Source organism: Centropristis striata, chromosome 4 (genome assembly GCF_030273125.1).
Source record: "Centropristis striata isolate RG_2023a ecotype Rhode Island chromosome 4, C.striata_1.0, whole genome shotgun sequence".
NCBI lineage: Eukaryota > Metazoa > Chordata > Actinopteri > Perciformes > Serranidae > Centropristis > Centropristis striata.
Window position 1 is genome coordinate 37,603,923 of NC_081520.1, and position 20,959 is coordinate 37,624,881.

General features: G+C 40.1%; 1 protein-coding gene and 3 non-coding genes across 5 annotated transcripts in view; 3 read left to right on the plus strand and 1 right to left on the minus strand.

The window, feature by feature from the left end:
• limk1a (LIM domain kinase 1a) overlaps positions 1-20,959 on the minus strand; it is a 70,206-nt gene that overhangs the window by 19,594 nt on the left and 29,653 nt on the right. The window contains exon 3 of one of the 2 annotated variants that reach the window (XM_059331009.1): positions 13,505-13,643. In XM_059331009.1, coding sequence (XP_059186992.1) covers positions 13,505-13,643 — 139 coding nt within the window. Of the gene's footprint in view, positions 1-1,267; positions 1,456-13,504; positions 13,644-20,959 lie in introns of those variants that run through there. The other variant, XM_059331010.1, reaches the window with a different exon arrangement.
• trnag-ccc (transfer RNA glycine (anticodon CCC)) lies at positions 9,623-9,693 on the plus strand. Its single transcript has one exon. It is a non-coding gene; the product is annotated as a tRNA-Gly (tRNA).
• On the plus strand, positions 15,016-15,086 carry trnag-ccc (transfer RNA glycine (anticodon CCC)). Its single transcript has one exon. It is a non-coding gene; the product is annotated as a tRNA-Gly (tRNA).
• trnag-ccc (transfer RNA glycine (anticodon CCC)) lies at positions 15,680-15,750 on the plus strand. The gene has a single exon. It is a non-coding gene; the product is annotated as a tRNA-Gly (tRNA).

The following is a 20,959-nucleotide window of genomic DNA, read 5'->3' on the forward strand; positions in this document are numbered from 1 at the left end:
CACACACAGCAGCAGGACCTCATCAGGAACCTCTGCATGCCTTCTGGTCTCTTTACCTCAGCAAGTCCCACATAAACACCAGTTGGACCCTCTGACTTCACTCCGCTCCAGCTAAATGTGGAACGATGAGGTCATAACAACAGTGCTGAAGGTGCTTCTGAATGGCCTTGCTAGATTATGGGAGATCTGGCTCTGCTTAACCTCACGTTTGATGTAATGAAGTTGGCTTAAAAAGCCTCGTTCATTGGCTAAACTCAGAAACACAGTCCATATGTGACTGGGCTCCCAGAATCAACACATAGCTTAAGAATTTTGTTTAAAAAAATTACCTCATGCGGATGTTTTGAAAAAGAAAAAAATAGCTAAAACAACACATGTATAAAGTACCTGATACTCTCCACAGAGAGAGATATAAGTGGGTCAGATTGCAAAAATGTGTCAAAGGGAATGCTAAAAGAGCAAGACAACATATTATCAAGATGTTTCTCCTTGCTACAATCAAGCCTGCTGGAGAAGGAATAAAGTCAAAGGGAGACATAATCCTGTTTCTCTTTTAGACTTTCTACATTAGACATCATTGAGGCAAATACAATTACACTGAGAGCCTGAGAGAGAAGACAGAAGGCCACATTGATGCTGTCTGAATGGAAACCCCCCTTCAGCTACAAACAGTACAGTATCACAGTATACACAGGCCTCAGCTTTAGAAATGCTGTTAATGTATTCAGCTTCTTCTTATTTCCCTGCAAGTCTCACAACCACTGTAGTTCACACAGTGTGGCGTGCATGTAGGTGGTAAATAAAAATAACATGATGCAGTGACACAGTTTTTAGACAAGACAACTGTTGTCCATCTTTGAATGTGCGCACTCACAGACTTTAAATCCTTCTTTTATCTGAGGGAGAATGCTCTCTATAAATAGCACGCATGCCGTGGCTCATCAGTTTTTCATGACATGAAAAAAAAAAGAAAAAAAGACTAGAGTGCCGCACAGAAAAAGAGGAACAGATCTGTAGTTACTAGGCAATACACTGACCCAGTTTAAAATGTCACACAAATACAGCAGCGTGCAGTATCATGCTTTAGCTTCAGTTTAAAAAGAAAAGAGATGAAGATGCAAAGAATCTCTGCAGGAGCAACCGGCAAACCATCTCAAGCAGACACTTGAGACAGTCAGCTTCCCTGCCTCCTCGCCGGCTCCCGTACGACTGTACATCACCCTTTGGAGACCCACTAACCCAGAGCAGCAGCAGTGAACAGGCTCACCTTCTTATCTCTTTTCCACAGTCTGAGACAGCAGAAGCTCCAGAAAAACAGGTCTCCCACCATGTCAGCGAGAGCTGGCGACTCTCCTTGCTGATCTAGTTCATTCTAGTGAGGCAGGCGATTCCCCCGCTGTCACAACAAAACACTGGCATCGGCTAAACCGGCCGGATAGACGGAGCTACAGGGGGAGGGAGTAGAGAGAGAGAGAGAGAGAGAGAGAGAGAGAGAGAGAGAGAGCAGCCCACGCCTTTGCAGCTGAGCTCATCTCTGAATCAGTGTCACTCCTCTCGGCTCCCCCCTCCCACCCTGCCTCTTCTCTTCTCTCTCGCTTTTGCTATGACCTCATCGTTTCCTGTTTGGCCACGCCCACTCTTGCACACGCGCCACCCGGCTGCTTCAACTACACACACACATACACACATACCCACCCCCACCTCCTGGTGTCTTCAGTAAATTCCTCACTCCTCCTCCTCTTCTCCCATGCTGCCCCCATTCCAGCAATCACATTTCCAAACCAGTGAAAACTAACAGAGTGACAGTTACAGGCTTTGACTGATGGGACATCATGTGGGGTAAAATGTTCCTCATTAGCTAATTTGCTTTTGTTATGGGTTGAACTTCATGCATTTTGCTGGTTTTTGTTACGTTATGAAAGTGAAACAAAGCCATAACAGCTTTGTTTAAAGCATATAGATGGTAAACAAATATAGTAATGTATGTGGTAGAAAACAGCTTAATTTAGAGTACAATGTACATGCTTGTCACTCTGTTCCTCTGATCACTATAATAATTAATTTATAATTATTAAATCTACAAAGTCAACAAAGTCCTTGTTTGACGTGTTGTAGCCTCCTTAAATAAATATTCAACAGTTCAACATTAATATTGTTAATATCAATCATATTAAACATTTAGAAAGGTAGATTACAGATAGATACAAACACACAGTTGCTCATAAAGTTGAAATAAAATATTTTTTAACCTCTTTCCATGAAATGGTTTGTATATGTTACTGATTCATTGAAATAGGAATAAACAGGAACATTGTGTCTGAAAACAAGATTATTCCAACTTTATGGGAAACACTGTAGATGAGTGTATTCTCTTGCCACACTCTAATCAGATGACTAATCAGGGACAAAAATGAAACTAAGAAACTCCCAAGAATCTCCACATTCAGCAGAGGTACATTCCTTAGTCAAAACTAAGTATAAGAGTTATTTTTAAATCTGTCACATCACAGTCACATAGCAATGAGTATTAGTTAAGACACCATATGCTCAAGTGATCTTTATTTATAGCATTCAGCTGACTTATTATCACTCATTCCTCTCTACATTTCTGTCCTCTCCTGGCTCATATAATCTCTCTCCCAAGGTTTATCTCTGCTGCTGCGTCACTCTTCCTCCCACCCTCCTCTTTTTAACTCTGTCACACTTGTCCTTGTTGTCTCACTTTGTCGATGTCCCCAACATGTTCTGCATGCCATGTGTCGATCCCTCACAGAGCCGTCTGAGTATGCAGATATTTATAGACTCTCTGCCAGTTGGTTCTTATGGTAAAGCAGTGGAGACAGACTGCCGAGAGAGAAGGCTGGTACAGAAAACCTGATTAAGTAACTGTGGGGGTTACTGTGTGAAAACTGCTCCAGAGAAATCCACACACATCCAGAGTGAAGGCCTGAACAGAAAATACAACAACAGTGGTGTTTACATTCAGTTTGAAGCATCAGATTGTTTACAGAACTTACTGTAATGTAACTGCAGCACTCAGCAGTTACAAATCAGTTGTGACTGTACTGATGCACAATTCAAACAAATAAATTGGACATCAGGTTTCAATGTCAGCCAATAAGGTGAGTTGCACTTATCACTGCATAATAAGCTCATTAAGCTTCTAAGCTTGCATTAAGTCATACACTTAATTGCTGTGGTTAGTAAGATATGCAATAAATACTTGGCACCTCTTCCCTCTGTCTGTAGGTCTTAATGTTAGAATGGAGTTCCTCTCTTCCTGCATTATTTAGTATGCTTTTTATGTGCTAAAAAATATAGTTAATGTGTAGGTTAAGAGTAGAGCAAGTTTTCTTGCATCACAAAATTGAGAAAAAGCTTAAGATGTGCCATAAAATGGGGTGAGTCCGACTGGTATCAATTTGAAATTCTAATTCAGAGTCTATCTCTAGGCAGCTGATAAATCGTCTCCCATCACCATGGTGCTGTAGATTCTATTATAAATATCTCACAATCATCTACATTTCTAAAAAAAACTATTTATTGAATCGAACAAAAATAATCCCTCTTAGTCATCATTTATGACCCACTAGAAGTGTGTTGCAGTGTCTTTTCTTGTTATTTTTCTGTGTTTTGGAGTCTCTGGGCGTCAACAACAAGCCCCCACATGGGTGTGTAACCCCCAGCAACAACATCAAATATAGGCCTGGGCCAATAATCAATAAATCAATTAATCGCACGATAAATTAAATGAACTCAATAATTTTGCCGGCCTCGATATATCGCCATGCGCATGCGTGTTTGTTTTCCTCGTCTGTTGCCTCCAAGCAGGCTGGATGACAAGAGGGTTCACTCTGTGCTCGATCTCAGCACCTGGGCGCTTTTGTTCCATAGCAGAATGAGCGGAGTGAACCCTCCTGTCAGTCATCCAGTCTCTTTGTCTCTGTGGGGAAGGCTGGGCCGCTAGCATTGGCTACACACAGAGTGCAGCAGGTGAGCCTCGTGCGGAGCAACGCCAGGAAAAAAGATGATTGCAAAGTCAAATGCCACAGCCCCGGTGTGGGAATATGTCGGCTTCAAACCGAATGAAAAAGGTGAGCCCATCAACACACGGACGAGCCTGTATGCCCAATTTGTTCAAAAGTGGTGGCAACAAAAAAAGCCACCACAACAAACTTGCATGCCCATCTAAAGCAGAACCACCCGACCAAGTTTTCCCAGCTGGGGAAAAAAACTGCACCTGGAGATGCAGAGCCTTCGTCCCGACAGTCAACACTGGTCGACAAAGTCAATATAAACGGTGTGCGCTCACAGAAAGTGCATTTGCTACATCGCAAAATAAATGCTGCCCTTTTAAAAAAAAAAAATGTTTGTTTTATTTATCTAGGATATTTAAACGTTCTTAAAATTACAATTACAATGGTAAAAAACACTGAGAAATAAAAGTGTATTGTATTTGAAAGGGTGTGCATTATTATGATATATTATCATGTTGACAATAATATCGTTTATCGGCAAGAATTTGTGGGACAATATATCGTCCAGCAAAATTTGTTATCGTCCCAGGCCTAATCAAATATCACCACTTTGTCACACTCCTCTGAGTCTGATACCAACACACTGCACACAAGGCGCCCTTTAATGTCTGAATGATACAAATCGTTGGTATTTGACAGCCTGGGATGAGAACGGGTTGTGACACGGCTGTGTTTTCATGTGCTTCGGGGTTTCCCCTGCAGAGTTTCTGTTTGACCAACATGGAGCAACAGGATGAAACTCGAATTCATACAAAATCCAACAACGCTGCACCTTTACCACTGGGTTGTTCGGAGGTATAGGTGTGTTTCTGCTTTAGAACGTAACTGCTGTGAAGCAATCAGATGACATTATATTCCTGTGAAATGATAAACAGCTTTGTTCCCGCTAACACCGCTCCCTGTCTTCATTCACTGTCTACTTCGCTCGGCCACAACTGCGCTTTCCCTCCTTCTGGTTAGTGGAGGCGGAGATGAGGAGCCAGCTTTGAATGCTGTGTATTCACAAACACCAACTGACAATGCTACTTATTATACTTACAAAGCAAGAATACGTAATGTCTGAAAGAAAAATATGACATCTTCCTTCATATATATTTACAAGCAATAAAATAAATTCATGCTGATATCATTACATTATGGGTTTTTACTGCTACAGCTTGATCTGTTCTAGTATGACTAGTATATTACGCTGGCTATGTCAGCTTATGGTAATGTAAAAAACAGATGGAGTCAGTATGTTGATTCAATGACTCTTTTCTACTTTAACTACTACGCTTGCACATTTAATCTGCAATAAATGAGTTTTGGCTACTTGGGGGCAGCTTTAAGCTGTGACCACACCAACAATGACATAATTACATTTGTTCCATGAAAGGCTGAAGCAGTGACTTCATGTTCAATAAGGTGCGGTGCAGTCTAATCTAGCTCAGAAGTGAAACCCAGCAGCCCACAGCCGTGGTGCCACTGGGGGGGTTTCAGCCCACAGAGGCTGATGCTTTCGTCAGAGTTTCCACTTTGGAAAGAGGAAATGCTAAACAACTTTCTAAAAACACTTTACTGAAGGACACTGGTCGGGTTATGATCTCTTTATAACAAAAAAAGAAGCTCCACATGTAGTCTGAAGGTCAGTCCTCCATCACAACAATGAGCCATCCAGCTGAAGTGTCCTTGAGCAAGGCACCGGCAGCTGCATGAGACACCTCTCTGTGTGGGAGCATGACCTCCCTGATCATTTAATAAAAAGACAACTCTCCATATTCCGAAATATTATGCAAAACAAGTTCCTACACTGTGTTCAGACACCATCACTGATGAGATCATCAACAGCTGTTGCTAGGTAAACAATGTCACAACGTGAACAAAACAACAGCTTAACAAACATCATTTCCCAACACTTATTACATGTGTCTGTCTTCACTTAAAGGAATAAACAACCATTAGTCGTTTATAGAAACAACATGCAGATTACCACTCAACCACACAGCTACCTCACACCAGTGGGGGTTGAAAAAGTACACTCAAAGTTTGGGACTTTCCATTTGTGTGGCAGCCAACCCCCCCCAAATATTCCCATTTCTCAATATTTAACCACATACGTTGTTTGTGTAATACTCATAAATTCAAGGCACTGAACCAAAATCTCTCACTGTTGGACTTCTCTGGTTTCATCTTTTAAACTGTAAAAACAGAACAACTACACGACAAAGTGTGAATGTAAACATTATGTAATGAGTAAAATCATAATTTACCACATTTTTAAATCAAACCACCATCACAAAAACACTCAAACTTAATCTCACTCATGAATTCATACCAGGTCAAGTCTGGTAATTGAGACAAGATGTTCATGTTTTACTTGTTTTTTTCCTTTGTTGCTTTGCTTTATGTTCTCCATTTATTATATGGAAATTTGTTAACCATGCATAAGAAAACTATCCAACTGTATCTATCAGATTAAAGGATGAGGGGAGAAGTACAGCGCATGACGTAACATTCAGAACACATGATCTGAATTTGAGTACAAACTGTATGATTCCAAAAAGCCCCAAAGACTCATAAGCACTTGTGATTTCAGGGAAACGTCTAAGATTTCAGTATTTCTTGACATCTCAGAAACAAAGAAAGAGAAACAAGAAACAAAGAAAGTCCCAATAATTTAACATAACACCAGAAAGGCCAAAATCACAGCCAACCGATGATGAAAATACACACAACCAAAAGAGACTGCTTTTAGCTCACCTTTGAGTGTGGTCGTCTAAAGCAGCTATTAGCATTTCAACCTTTCAAGGTGGTTGGACAACTAGTTCTTTTCTAATATAAACAGGCCTTTACATGGGTCAAACATGTCGTTTTTTAGTTTCTTGTGCTTCCACACGAGTCAATAATCTACTTTTCCATCTATTGTTACTCATGAATCATCTACAAAACCAATCATAACTTTATCTTAAATATATGCAGCAGAAGCTATATCTTTAGCATTCATATTAATCTTTCTGTAGGGCCTTGACTGTTTTGTCTCAGATCTTACCCCCCATGTGAAAGTGTGTCTCCACCATTAAATCGAAGAAGTTTTGACCCAAGGTGATGATTTTTAATGCTCAAAACACAGGAGTGTGGAGAGCAGGCTGATGACAGAAGGCTGTGGCAAAGATAAGGAAGTGAGGGGGAGAAATCATGAAACTGGAATCTTTTCTCAAACACTTGGACATCTTACAAGCCCAGGTCGATGTCTGGCTCTGCTCCCGTTAGCTGGCTCTGAGCCCTGAACTGTTTGCAGAAGGGCTGACTGACTCCAAACTGAATGTGGAGATCGCTGCACACTCATCTATCGGTAACAGGTGTGATGGACGTACTGAGTGAGAAGGGAGAGCAGGTAGAGTGGAAATTCAATTATATCAGTTAACTAGTATTCAGCACATAAATCAGTCTCAGCAAGGGCAGTAAATAACTGAGTCACATCCTCTGGTTGAATTACTACCAGTTTACTCAAGGCTGAAGGTGCTGACAGGAACAGAAGCGGCAGATAAAGTTGCACACACACACACACACACACAGACACACACACGTGCACACACACATATGAGGGGCATTTTATGCCAGCACACTATACTAAAACGCGTGTACAGCGCCTATGCGATGACATCAAACGTCTAACGTGCGCGTGTAAATTCCATTCACTTTCAATGGACAGACAGGCGTCACGTAGGCGTCACGCAGACGCTGTACACGCGTTGTTGCACATACGCCTACGTGACGGCTGCGTGACGGGTGAACTACGCCTCAAATACGTGACATGAAGACCCGCGTGACTGTTAAGTACAATTCTACATAGGCGTACAGACACGCGTATTGCGAGTACACCAGATAACATGGGTGACGGGTGAAAAGTGCCACTAGCGAACGTAGTGGACGCCTGTGTGTGTGTGTAACGCGTGTACGCCTATAACAGTTCAGCTGTTACACAGAGTCTCAGCTTCATATGGTATTGTTTATAAGAAAGCACAACTTATAGATGAAGAGAAAGACTATCTCGTACTTACCAGATAAACTTAACGTTTTTCCGGCCAAAACCGGAGGCTTAATTAGCCTGTTTTAGGAGTGAAAGTCAGCAAAATGCAGCTTAAACAAAATGTTTTACCTCATTAGTTAACTACGAATGTCTGTAAAACATAATGGGACTGTGCATAAGTGCCGAATTGGGTTAAACAGTGTAGATATAAGGTCCGATGGAATCATATTGTGAACGGACTGCTGTCCACATGGCTACTGAATATTCATTAGATAGGTCCGCATGGCTACTTAATATTCAGGGGTGACAGCGATTACGGCTTCTGCAGGCAGGTAAACCTACCTAATTACAGCTGGTGCGTAATGAACTGTGTGTCCGCGCGCGAAGCTGGGAACTGGCTGTGAGCGTTGCACTTTACTATTAGCCTACTATTTTTAAGTAGCTGAAATTATTTTAATTATCCCTTTCACCCTTGCTATCATTAAATATCAATTCGATATCATTCAAACCTAGAGAGAGAGAGAGAGAGAGAGAGAGAGAGAGAGAGAGAGAGAGAGAGAGAGAGAGAGAGAGAGAGAGAGAGAGAGAGAGAGACTTCGTTAACAAGAAAATAAAAACTGGCCTGAAAATAATAGAAATATCCTGACAGCTCTGTGGGGGCTTGGAGTTCATCTGTAAGTTGTGCTTTCTTATAAACAATACCATATGAAGCTGAGACTCTGTGTAACAGCTGAACTGTTACACAGAGTAACACACTGTTAACGTACACGCGTTACACACACACACAGGCGTCCACTACGTTCGCTCGTGGCACTTTTCACCCGTCACCCATGTCATCTGGTGTACTCGCAATGCGCGTGTCTGTAAGCACGCCTATTAATCAGACTTTATGCTGGCACAGGCGACGCATTCTAGGCGTTTAAGTATAGTGTGCTGGCATAAAATACCCCTCATAACCACACACACATGCATGCACACTAAAACACACACACATCACCAAGCTCCTAATGTAATATTGTAGTCTCAGATGTCATTATCAATAAGGAAAATGGCCCCATCCACAGGGCAGCAGTGGTTACTGACAAAACCATTTAAAAGCTAGTCAATCACTTTCAAAGAGACATTGACAAGGTATTCTTAGCTTGACAGCTCTTCATTAAACTTGTTCAGCTGCCAACAGAAGTATATACACTAAAAGTCCACTTACTCGCTTGTTCTGGAGCGGCTCCCATTTGAACAAATATGGGTAAAAAGTTCTAGAAGTTGGGATTGTTGGTTGCAGAAAATTTACAAAAGTTGTCAAAAACTTCCTGATGTCACTTCTTAAACGAGAGAATGTGATGGTTTTCTATTCACATATGATAACTAACTAATAGCTTTGGATTTTTGGACTGTTGATCAGATAAAACAAACCATTTGGAGAGCATGGGATATTAGAAAGAGACTGTTTAATGGGCAAACAGGAATTATCATTCAACTGTTGGCATTGGAAACTCACCCCAAAAATGGAGGCTTAGATGCTGTTTCTGTCCCCAATATGATTGAATAAAATGAAGAATTCCCTGGTATATGTGTAGCACCGCTGGTGTAGTGGTATCATGTAAGATTCCCATTCTTACGACCTGGGTTCGATTCCCGGGCGGTGCATGTGTCTTACCACATTTCATTGTATCTGCACAAATCTCCTGGGTGACATGAGCCTGATAGATTTGCTCAATTAATTTGATTCAATCAGATTAAAAAACAGTTAACCTGAATCTAATCTAATTTATGTAAGAAAATACTTTATTTATCCCAAAGTGGGACAATTCAGTTGTCACAGCATCTAACCTTAAGATACAGGTTGGATGCTGTTTCTGGCCCAAAACCAATTTGGTTCTCTTATAAAACTGTGAAAAATGTTGCCAAAAACCCAGCATTTGTTTTCCACATTCACATAGCACTGCTGGTGTAATGGTATCATGCAAAATTCCCATTCTTGCGACCTGGGTACGATTCCCGGGCGGTGCACATTTTTCCTTATTTCGATGTCTCTGTTGCTGTTAAAGTCTGCCTGATAGATTTGTTCAAGTGCTGTACTGCTGTACAATCCAAAGACAGTAAAGCTGAATCTAATCTAATCTGATTACCGTACACAAAGAGTGCTCCACACATATTCAAATCACAGTATAAATCAATCAGGCTGCTGTCACACATGCACCATGGGAAATTAGAAAGGGAATGTTTCACTATGACATTTTATTGACAAAGTTGATTCATTGACAAAATAATATGTAATTGGTAACCAAAATACTGTTAGTTGCAAGAGGTTAGCTTATATGGTGCACGTCACTGTGCTACAAGTGATGAAATGCCACACCTTACTCATATATTGTTTCTGTCTGTCTGACCATCAGTTCAATGTTGCTGCCTGCAGACTCTGACTCATCTTTGCATCATGAAGCTTCAAGTGTCACTGACTGTGACATCAGCCATTTTTTCATGTGCTGTGGCATCAGTGAATTTTAAAAATAGGACTGTGTTTGCGTGCTAATCTGCACAGATATCAGAGTGAGTGTGCAGGACTGGAGGAGACTTCTTCTTTCTGGGTGTGGCACAGACATAGGGAACTGACCTTCATGTCTACACGGTAATACAATTGGTCTGGAAATCTTGGCAACTTAAGGCTGACTGGCTGACTGATCTCAAATTTACTAAACTGCAGAGACAGTCAATCAGTGACTTTGCACTGTAAGAGGAGCAATAAACAAGAGAAGGGGAAGCAAGAAGAGAGGTGATGCTGCAATATCTCCACCTAATTCACTTTAGAGTCTCCAACATGTTTCATTACTGAGATTGCACTGCAAAGGGTAAGCTGTCTCGAGGCAGAGCAGATGATAAAATACACACACACACACACACACACACACACACACACACACACACACACACACACACAAGCAGAGCCATGAATGATTTCTGTTCATCGTGACCATGACACATGACCTGCCAGAAGCTGCTGGCTGCTGTACCTGACCGGGAGGCAAATGTGTCAAACAAGATGCTTTATGTGCAATGAATAAAATCAGTTTTTTATTTCAGCCAGCCTTCTCCTTATTGTTTCATAGCACCAACATTTTTATACTGTATATTCATATTTATTCTGCACTGGAATTCTACTCCTTCTTTAGACACTTTATATTTTAGTGTATTTTTATTGTATTTTTATATTTTATTGCTTGAAGTATGCCTAGGTTGTTCTTTTTATTTAATTGTGTTGTCATTGTCTCTGTGTGTAATGCTGCTGCTACACTGCAATTTCCCAGCTTGGGATGAATAAAGTCTGTCTGTCTGTCTGTCTGTCTGTCTGTCTATCTATCTATCTATCTATCTATCTATCTATCTATCTATCTATCTATCTATCTATCTATCTATCTATCTATCTATCAGAGACAACGGGTATTTAGAGGTAGCTTATCACCTCAACTAACCTTGAAACACATTGAAACAGACATATTTTTTTCATTAAAATGATCAAAAAGGGAAATTAAGATAACAGGTTACACGATTCAATATTTTTTTTTTTTTAAATAAACAGAAGTAAGACACTCTAAATGTTGTACAACTTAAACACAAATGCGAGGTTTAAGTTAAATACCAGTACAAAAAGCACTATTTACTGAGTGCTACTAATGAAACCTTCTAAAATGCAATGCAAGTGTTTTCTGTGGATAATTGCTCTGCCACATTAGTTTCATGCTAAGTCGACAGGCGGTAGTTTTACAAAATATGAGTCTCACATTTTTCAACACACAGCTGACATAGTTTTCATACTATCTGCTGCCATGGATGATACTTCTAATTTTACCTAACTGGGTGGTGTGAACACAACAGGGATTACAAAAACCAACTCTGCAAAGTTTCGCAGAATTGAATGAGCAGGGAGGAATATGTTTTTCATTAATCCTGCTGTTGCTGAACATTAATAAACTGTACACACTGAAACCTTCTCTAAATATACACACACCAATTTATCCAAAAAGCTTCCTTTCAGGCAGTGAAACTGTGCAGCTGCTCTGTCACTTTTCAAACAAACTTAAAAACTGGCAAAACACCTGAACACATGTGACTCAAGTTACATTAAGTGCCTGGGTTACGTGCATTACATTTAGAGATTCAGAGAAAGCACTGCAACTTATATTCATTATCAATTGATCTGTTGATTATTCTCTGAATTAATCAATCAATTGTTTCATCTTTAAAACAGAAAAATGGCCACCACAAATAACTAAAGCCCAAGTTGACATATTCAATCATCTTTTTTTGTGTAACACTACAAAACATTTACATTTAGTAATTTAGCAGACGCTAAAATATATTAGACATATATACAAACATATTCTGTTTATTATCACATAAGACAAAGAAAAGATGCAAATCCTCACATTTGAGAAGGTGAAACCCAACGAATCATTATCTTTACTCAAAATATAACTTTAACGATTCATTAATTAACAAGATAGTTGCAATTAAGATTTTGTTGATTGACTAATTAACTAACAAACTAATCCTTTCAGTTCAATTGCTAAGACCTGACTTAATTGCATTACAGTAGAACAATAAATGTGTAGCAAAAGCATGTAAAAGCATATATTATAGATGTTTGAAGTGTGTATGATTTTGGAGAGGTCTGTGTGGGTTTGCCTCTGTAAAATAAAGCCCTGAAAATGCCCTTGCATTTGTACTAAGAGGTGGTCTGTGTTTGAGGCTGAAAACAGCACCAAAATTGCAGTGTGTCACCTAATCAGCATTAACGCAGCCTCAGCTGCTCCTCTCCAACCACCTCAGCAGGGGTGAGCTCATTTGGAGCCAGGAGATTGCCAAACAGGCACAAAAAATACACTTCTGCCTGGGGAAAATTGCATTGCACCTGCATTCGTGCTGCTGCTGGCTTTGTGCAGGCAGGAAAAAATAGCCCTGTGACAAGATATTCTTTTACAGCCACATTCAGTATTGATAAGTTTCTTCAAGCTTTGAATGTGTGTGATTCCATCACTAATCAACAAATAGACACAACTCCCCTTTGATGCTGTTATCTTGTCTTTTCTATAATGCAGCAGCACTTATCAGCAGAGGCCCACTCTATTGTTTATCTGCTTTCCGGCGCTGTGACCACATCTATTCTGCACATGAACCTCTCTGCCCTCCTGTGTCAAAACAACAGCTCAGACTTTCACTGGTGGTCTGTAAGACAATCTGTAAGACAATCTGACAAAGCCGCCAAAGGCAGCAGGGTCAGTTACAGGTCTGGCACAGATCCTACGTCTGTGTATGTATGTTGGCACACACAGACTGTAAATGTATAGACTCAGGTGTGTGTGATGCGTGTCACAGCTGCAAGCTGTAACTCGAGGTTTATCAGCAAACAAAGAGACAGGGAGTTGATGAGAGATGAGAGTCAGTGGATGTATCCTCTTACCATGATGAGGCCGGTGGTGATCGGGTCGTTGCAGCCATGGCACAACTCCCCGAATTTGGCCCAGTAGTCCTTCTTGCAGAACAGCCGTCCATCTTTTTCATAATACCAGTGGGACAGTGAGGCGCTGCACTCACAACACCTGACAGAAGAGACAGAAAGACATACATGAGCAGCTTATCAAGTTAAGGTCTCAGAGCCTGGAGGGATGTATTGATATAGCACAACTAACAGTCCAAAAGTTACTGAATTAACAATAATTTAAAAAGTGAAAACAATCTCCATGTGCTTACTTTTGAAAAGCTGGAACCATAACATATTTTGTATTATTGCTTTATAAATGACTGACACATTTAATTTGATAGTAGTTGTCTATCAACTATTATATTCAGCACTAATTGTACCATACTTCTACATTTGATGAGCAGTAAAAGTGGAAAACACAGTGTACAACACCATCAGTAAATAGGAACTTCAAAAAGTGCACACCAAGTGAAGTTGTTATTGTGTCCACAGATCATTATGTGGCACTTAACTCTCTAAACCATACTTTAGCCCTGCTAATGGCAACTTACAGAGCCCCAAATTATAGTTTTCATGGTGATAATAAGTCCCTTTGAGGATCCATCACACACCACAACAACCGAGGTGGAACAGACAAATGAGATCACACCAAACACACAGCTGTGACTGGGCCTTAGAAAAACATTAATGGCAAAAAGGAAAAAGGGAAAAACACAAAAACTAAAGAAAGTCATTGCAGACAACAACATGCGCATCAGTGCAAACTGCGTCATAAACATTTAAACAACACCAGTCAGAATATCAGAAGTTAAACGTGATTTAAATTATTATTATTATTATTATTATTATTATTATTATCATCACGATATCAGTTTGTCCTTAGTGTTTGTTTTGACCATGATTAGACTTCACACTGAAACGTAAACAAGGCGGAGCTGACGGGACTTGCGTTTAATGCGTTAACGTTACCTGTTGCTGGACCGACGAAAGAGAGCGAGCTACAGTTTGGTAGCCATCCTCTTTAAAATACCGTGGGGCAGCAGCACTGTGTGTGCAAATGATGTAAATGGCTCAAAAAAAGCATAAAGCAAAGTCTGACGCTAACTAGTGCTACGTGCTAGTGGTATCCGTACACTATAACGTTAGCAAGCTACGCTAACTCGCTTAAGCTTTCCTAATATGGACCTTGACTTGCTAGCTTCCTTTTCACGGATGAAAACAAACTTTACAGCACGGTAAGTTTTACCAGATGTGAATGGGCTGGTTGTTGTAACTAAAAATGAATAACCAACGCGTCTTTTTTGTCAGATATAAGATACTAATATGGCTTTGAAGTTCGTCCCGTCAGTTTACGTTAGTACGTACGACGAACGTTGTTAGCCAGCGTTGCTAGGAGACGTGCTAAGAGATATCAGAAACATACCAGAAACATCAACTGCTAGCATGGGAAACGCACCACCTAGTTTGATTAGCTTTTATATGATAGAACAGCGCCGCTGGTGTAGTGGTATCATGCAAGATTCCCATTCTTGCGACCCGGGTTCGATTCCCGGGCGGCGCACGTGTTTTGCCGCATTTCGTTGTCTGCACGAAAGCTGCTGTAAAAGTCTAGTGAGGTCGAACTGATATAATTATTCAAGAACTGTAGTGCAGTACGATTTAATTCAAAGACAGTAAAGGTGAATCCGATCTAATTTCCAAACACAAAAAGTGCTCTTCACATATACAAATTTCTTAAAGAGGCAAACATAACATTTGCTTGCGATGCTGAAGCAAATTTAAATCTTTGCATAGTGTGGAGTTCAACCATGGTGAACTTTAGCTGACTTTTAACTGACTAACAGCTGCTGGTTGCCACTTAAAATGTGGAAATTAGTGACAGTATTATTGCAGTTCAAGTAGTGCCATTGGTGTAGTGGTATCATTCATGCCTACTATTCTTGCGATCTGGGTTCAATTCAGAGGTGGCGCACGTTAAATGCATATTTTAGTCTCCCTACCTCCACTCTGTGTAATTCCAGTTATAGTGGAATTAATTGAGTTTCCATAAGCATTAAGGAAGCTGAGATGCTGTCACTGTCTCAAATGCAATTTTATTCTCTTTTGAAACATGGAAAATTATGTGGACAATAGCTGCAGTGTAAGTATTACAATGGGCTGCTGGTGTAGTGGTATCATGCAAGATTCCCATTCTTGTGACCTGGGTTAGATTCCCGGGCAGTGCATTGCCTGCTGATGACAGTAGAAATGTTGAATCTAATTTCATTACACATTTAAAGTTATTCATGTATTCAACTTCCAGTGTATCTTGATAAAAAGAGGTAATGAAGTCTATAGTTTTTTAAGAGCAGACAGCCGCATGATGTATATTGCATTTCTGTTATGTTGAGACTGTGTGTTATTTCTACTTTTTTGTACAGACAGTCTGATACAGAGCAATCACACACATTCATCTGTAGAGCTCTGTCTGGTCCGACCGTCTGTCACCAGTTCAGTGGAAAGCTGCTGTAAAAGCCCATAGTGACGTCAGCCTGATAGACATCAGATGCTGACAGAGTGAGGGGTGGATGACAACCAGTCTGAGACAGACAGAGGGCAGTGCCATGGTGATAAACACACACACTTTTACTTCACTGACATGGCAAATAAGCAACAAAAAAAAAAGCTGGTTTGATAGTAAAAATAATGAAAACAAACAGGTGAGTAAAGGTTATTTCCCAGTGAGTGATGACAGAAAGAGGATGTTAACAATCTCATGTCAATCTTTGGGTGGAAAAAGCACTTTACTGATCTTCCTACTGATTAGAAAACATGTCTCCATCAGTTTATTTTCATCATTATATTTTGTTTGTAAACATGTCCTCATGTATTCATTGATGCGGCTAAGTATGCACATTTGCTCTGCATGTGGTCATAAATCACAACTTGTGCTAATCCCTCTGCTTACGGTAAAAGCATTTCTGTATGTGTGTGTTAGTGCACTTGCGTGTGCGTGCTTGCAGGCCCGTATGTGCATGTTTCTAATCTCTATAAATCTCTGTGTCTAACAGCCATGACTAAGTGAGTGTCTCTGCTCCTTCCCAGTGGAGCCTCCCTCCCATCAGCCAGTCGTCTGGCCTCGTCCCAGCTCAGGGCAGTTTAAAACCAGGTCTGTTTGCTCGGAAAATATTAAAGAGTGTGCAGAATAATTTACTTGTCTCTCGTCTCGTCCTAATATCCTGCTGTTAACATTTGCATATGAGCCACATTTCTCCTTTTTTAGTGACATTAATGTGTTCTTAGTGTCTTGCTCAGATGTGACTGTTATAATGGTGCTGGTTTCCTCATATTTCTTGCAAAAATACAACTGTACTGTCTTTTCCTTCTTTTATAATGTTCACTCCCCAAAACAGGCCAGCTTTAAACATCTTTCTTCTAAAGATCAAACCATCAATAATTGATGTGTTGTTTGTTTTTTGGTCTGATAGTCATAATTAGTTATCATTAAAAATTGATAACATACTGTCATTTGCTGACAGTGATATTCTATATCTTATGGACAGCTTGGATACATTTCAAATACTGTTAATCTTGTGATCGAAACAAAAATAAATTAATAAAAGGTGAAAACTTTGTGAAACATTAAACTTTCACAATGTATTCTTATGAATGTATTTGTATGATTTCTTTTGATATCCAAAAAATTTATTAAATATGACCCGTGTCCACTGATGTTGTAAAATATGTCAAGATTGCTGTTTTAAAAATGTTGCACCAAAACCACTTTCCTAAGGCTAAGAAAGAAAAAACAGGGTTTGGCTTTAAAAAAAAAACCTAGTGCTGTACACTACAATAAAACACAATTTATTTATATTATTTTAGTAATCAATTTATTGTTTACGTTTCAAGGAAAAGTATAAACATGCTTGTTCAGGCTTCTCGCTTTTGAGGATTTCCTGCTTTTCTTTGTCTTACTTGACTGTAAATTAAATATATTTTGGTTTGAGACCATTGAGTTGGTTGGAATATGTCACTTTTGGATTTTGGAAAGTGGCGATGTGCATTTTTTAACTACTTTCTGGCATTTAATGGACCAAACAATGATCCATTAATAGAAAATATAATCTCCAGATTAATCAGTGAAATAATCTTTAATTGCAGCCCTACACACACACCACTCTCTGCAGTAGCTTAAATATGACCTGAATCCTTGAATGTGCAATGTGTCTCCGTCTTTTCCTCTTTATCACACAGAGACAAGAAGACACTTTGCTGTCAAACACGTGTGGCTGGTTGGTGAAGTAACAACTAGTGAAGGTCTCATTAATGTATTCAGCAGAAGCAGCAACTCTCTGACTTTGCTCGAGGGGTTGCACGTATTGCACCTACTCACGCACACACACATAACCATGCAGCACATGCACACACACATACAATTTATTTATTAGACAGACAGACACACCCACCCACTCTACTCAGCATCTGCATGCAGAGCTTCACTGCAGCTCAGCAGATTGTTGCAGAGCAGCTTCAGTATGCAGCATGTCTGGGTGAACAGGGGGGGCTGGGGTGGCTGGAAGTGGGTCAAGGCTTTTAGAAGACGTCCGCAGCACCAGTCAGGAGCTACTCAGCTGTCTCTGCCGCTCAATAACTGCCTTTCATTGCATACATGCATCCTGCAAATCCCTCCTGGGGCAAAGTCACACCTGGGGAGGATACACACAGGTGCACAGATATGTGTTTGCACGCACACATGCACAGAGGGAGGAATGCTTTTAATGCTCTAAGGTTCAGTTCCTTCAGTGTAAAACCTCTTGGAGCAGAGCTGGGAGTGGCAGCAGAGTATTAAAGATATGAGTGAATACATTAGTGACTCCCAGATGGAGACACCAAATTTCTGCCTTCAGGACAAAAATCTTATCTCAGAGGCTGTGGAGACATGCAGCAGCAACGTTCAGTTACAACTCAAGACTTCTATGAATATAAAAAACCCTCCATCACAGTAAAAAAAAATCGAAAGCTTTTTCCAGTTAGTGTGTTTGTGCTCCCGTTTGTGTGTTTTTGTGTGACTGTGTTTGTGTGTGCATCGGCATGGACGTGTAAGAGGATTATCAGTGTGAAGACTCAGAGAGAGTCTTTGCACGCTGTGCTATGATGCCCCCAAAATCTAGCTGAATGAAAAGCTTAGCAGCCTCGATCACTGTCACACGCTCTGACACCTTACTGTGCAAAAATAAAAACCTAACTTAATATGACTCGCCTTTTAGCAAGGACAGAAAAATAAATGAGTTTGAGAAAATCTGTAAGAGAGAATGAGAAACGACTCATACTAGACAATAGAGACTGAATAACATGGACGTTTGGTTGTTTTAAGATGCAATGAGAGGACAAAAAAGTCAAACAAAAGGCAGGATGCTCTGACATAAATAACATTTAGCACAGCAGATTTCAGACACCAGGAAAACTGGCTGGATCCCCTGAGGGTCAACAAACAACCAATGACAGATAGGATGAGACCGGGGGAGTCAGTAAATCTGCAACTGTCCCCCCTTCTGCTCAAATCCCTGATGGAATTAGCTAAAAGTGTCTGGGAGAGTCATAAAATCCTTTTTTTCCAGGTCAAAGAGAGGCAGCATGTCCCCGGCCTCTCACCTTCCTGTCTGAGTTTGTTAACATCTGACTCCGGCTGTGTACAGTAGTAGAGTTAAGCACTGTCATTAATATCTAATCTGCAAAGGCAAATATTCATATACTTTTTTAGGTCAGTGGTCCCAAACCTGAGAGGCTGGGATCCCTCCAAGGGTTCACAAGATACTGTCTGTCACTGGAAAGCCCCTTTACACCTGCAGACCGTCTCTGAGGTTATTCAGGAACATTTCCTGCATGGAGTCGTGTGAATGGAAGCAGGAATTGATATTCTGGGAAATATGTATCACCAGTATTCCACCTCAAGACCTTTCAGGGAAATGAGTGTTGTGAATGATAGCAGTGACATTGCAGTGACAAGCATGTAAAGTGTCACGTCTGTCTGATGAATCACAAGACTCACTTACTCAGACTCACTCTAATGACGTATTTGAATGAGGAATTCTGTTTCCAGTTCAAGTAATGCTGGGTTTACACCAAACGATTTTCACAGACCCAGACTAAAAACTGAAAGTCTTTAGTAAATCTAGGAGTCTTACTGGAGTCACAGCGCGCTCCCGTCACCCCGATCGTTAAGTGTAAGGTAGTAATCGGCGCTGTTTCTTATCAGTCTTTTCCTAATCTTGGGTTTGCGATCATATCAAACGTGTTTGATATTATCGCAAGTCGCAGTGACGTAACACAATCAACAACCAATAGATGAGCGGGTCCAGACCGGCAGAAAAACCACTTCGACAGGAAAAAGTAACATCACAATAATGTCAGAAAACTCAATCCTAAATACAAATATAGAGATGTATTATATTTATGGCCACAAGCGGGATTTTGGGGGTGCTGTTTCTTAGTAAAAAGAACAGTAAGCAGACCCAGTTAAAATGTATAAATAAATGTATACATAAATAAGTAATAAATAATTGATGATGAATGTGTGATTAACTAAATGAAAGTTGATAGAGCTGATAAGTATAATTATTCAATTAAACAAATAATTAAATAGGACATAAATGTATATCATGAATTCTTTTCTACAGTTTCCTTTCCTTTATTCTTCCTTATATCTATTTTACTTTTTTAATTTTAACTTTTCATGTCAGAAAAACAGAAACCCCTTTTCAGCTTTGTGAGGGGCATTTTGTGGCGTCTTCTTTTCTTTTTCTTTTTTCAACACAAACCACTGCACACACAAATATTGCATGGTAAAAAAAAAAAAAGCTAAAGAAAATCTAGTTGTAGTCTTGTAAATAGTGATCCTGCAAGATTCACAGTCTTTGTAGAATCTCAGTCTGAGACTAGGCTGGGACTAAAAACTCTAAACACTTGTCTTTAGATGTGAGCAGGTGTGAGCTGATAGTCTTGCAGGAGTCTTTCCAAATCTTTTCAAAGTCTTCTGGTGTACAGGTAGCATTAATCAGTAAATATCATGACTTTTCTTGCAGACTTGCTGAATATTTTTTTTTAAAGATTATTTTTTTGGCATTTTGCTGCTTTATTGGATAGGGAAGACAAGGGAAGACATGCGGCAAAGGGGCCTCGGGCCGGATTTGAACCCAGGTCCGCCGCAGCAAGGACTTAGCCTTAATGGTTAGCGCTCGACCAGTGTGAGCCACCAGGACGCCCGACTTGCTGTATATTAAACACATTACAAGAACATAAACACATATATGCCATGCATATATGAAAAGACACAAGAGGGAAATGTTCCTGAATGTTGTGCATGTGTGAATAGTGAAAATCATTATCAGTGTTTTTAAAGGCTATGCCAGTCAAAGATATGTTCTGTTTGTGAATTAGAACTCAACATGTAAGCAA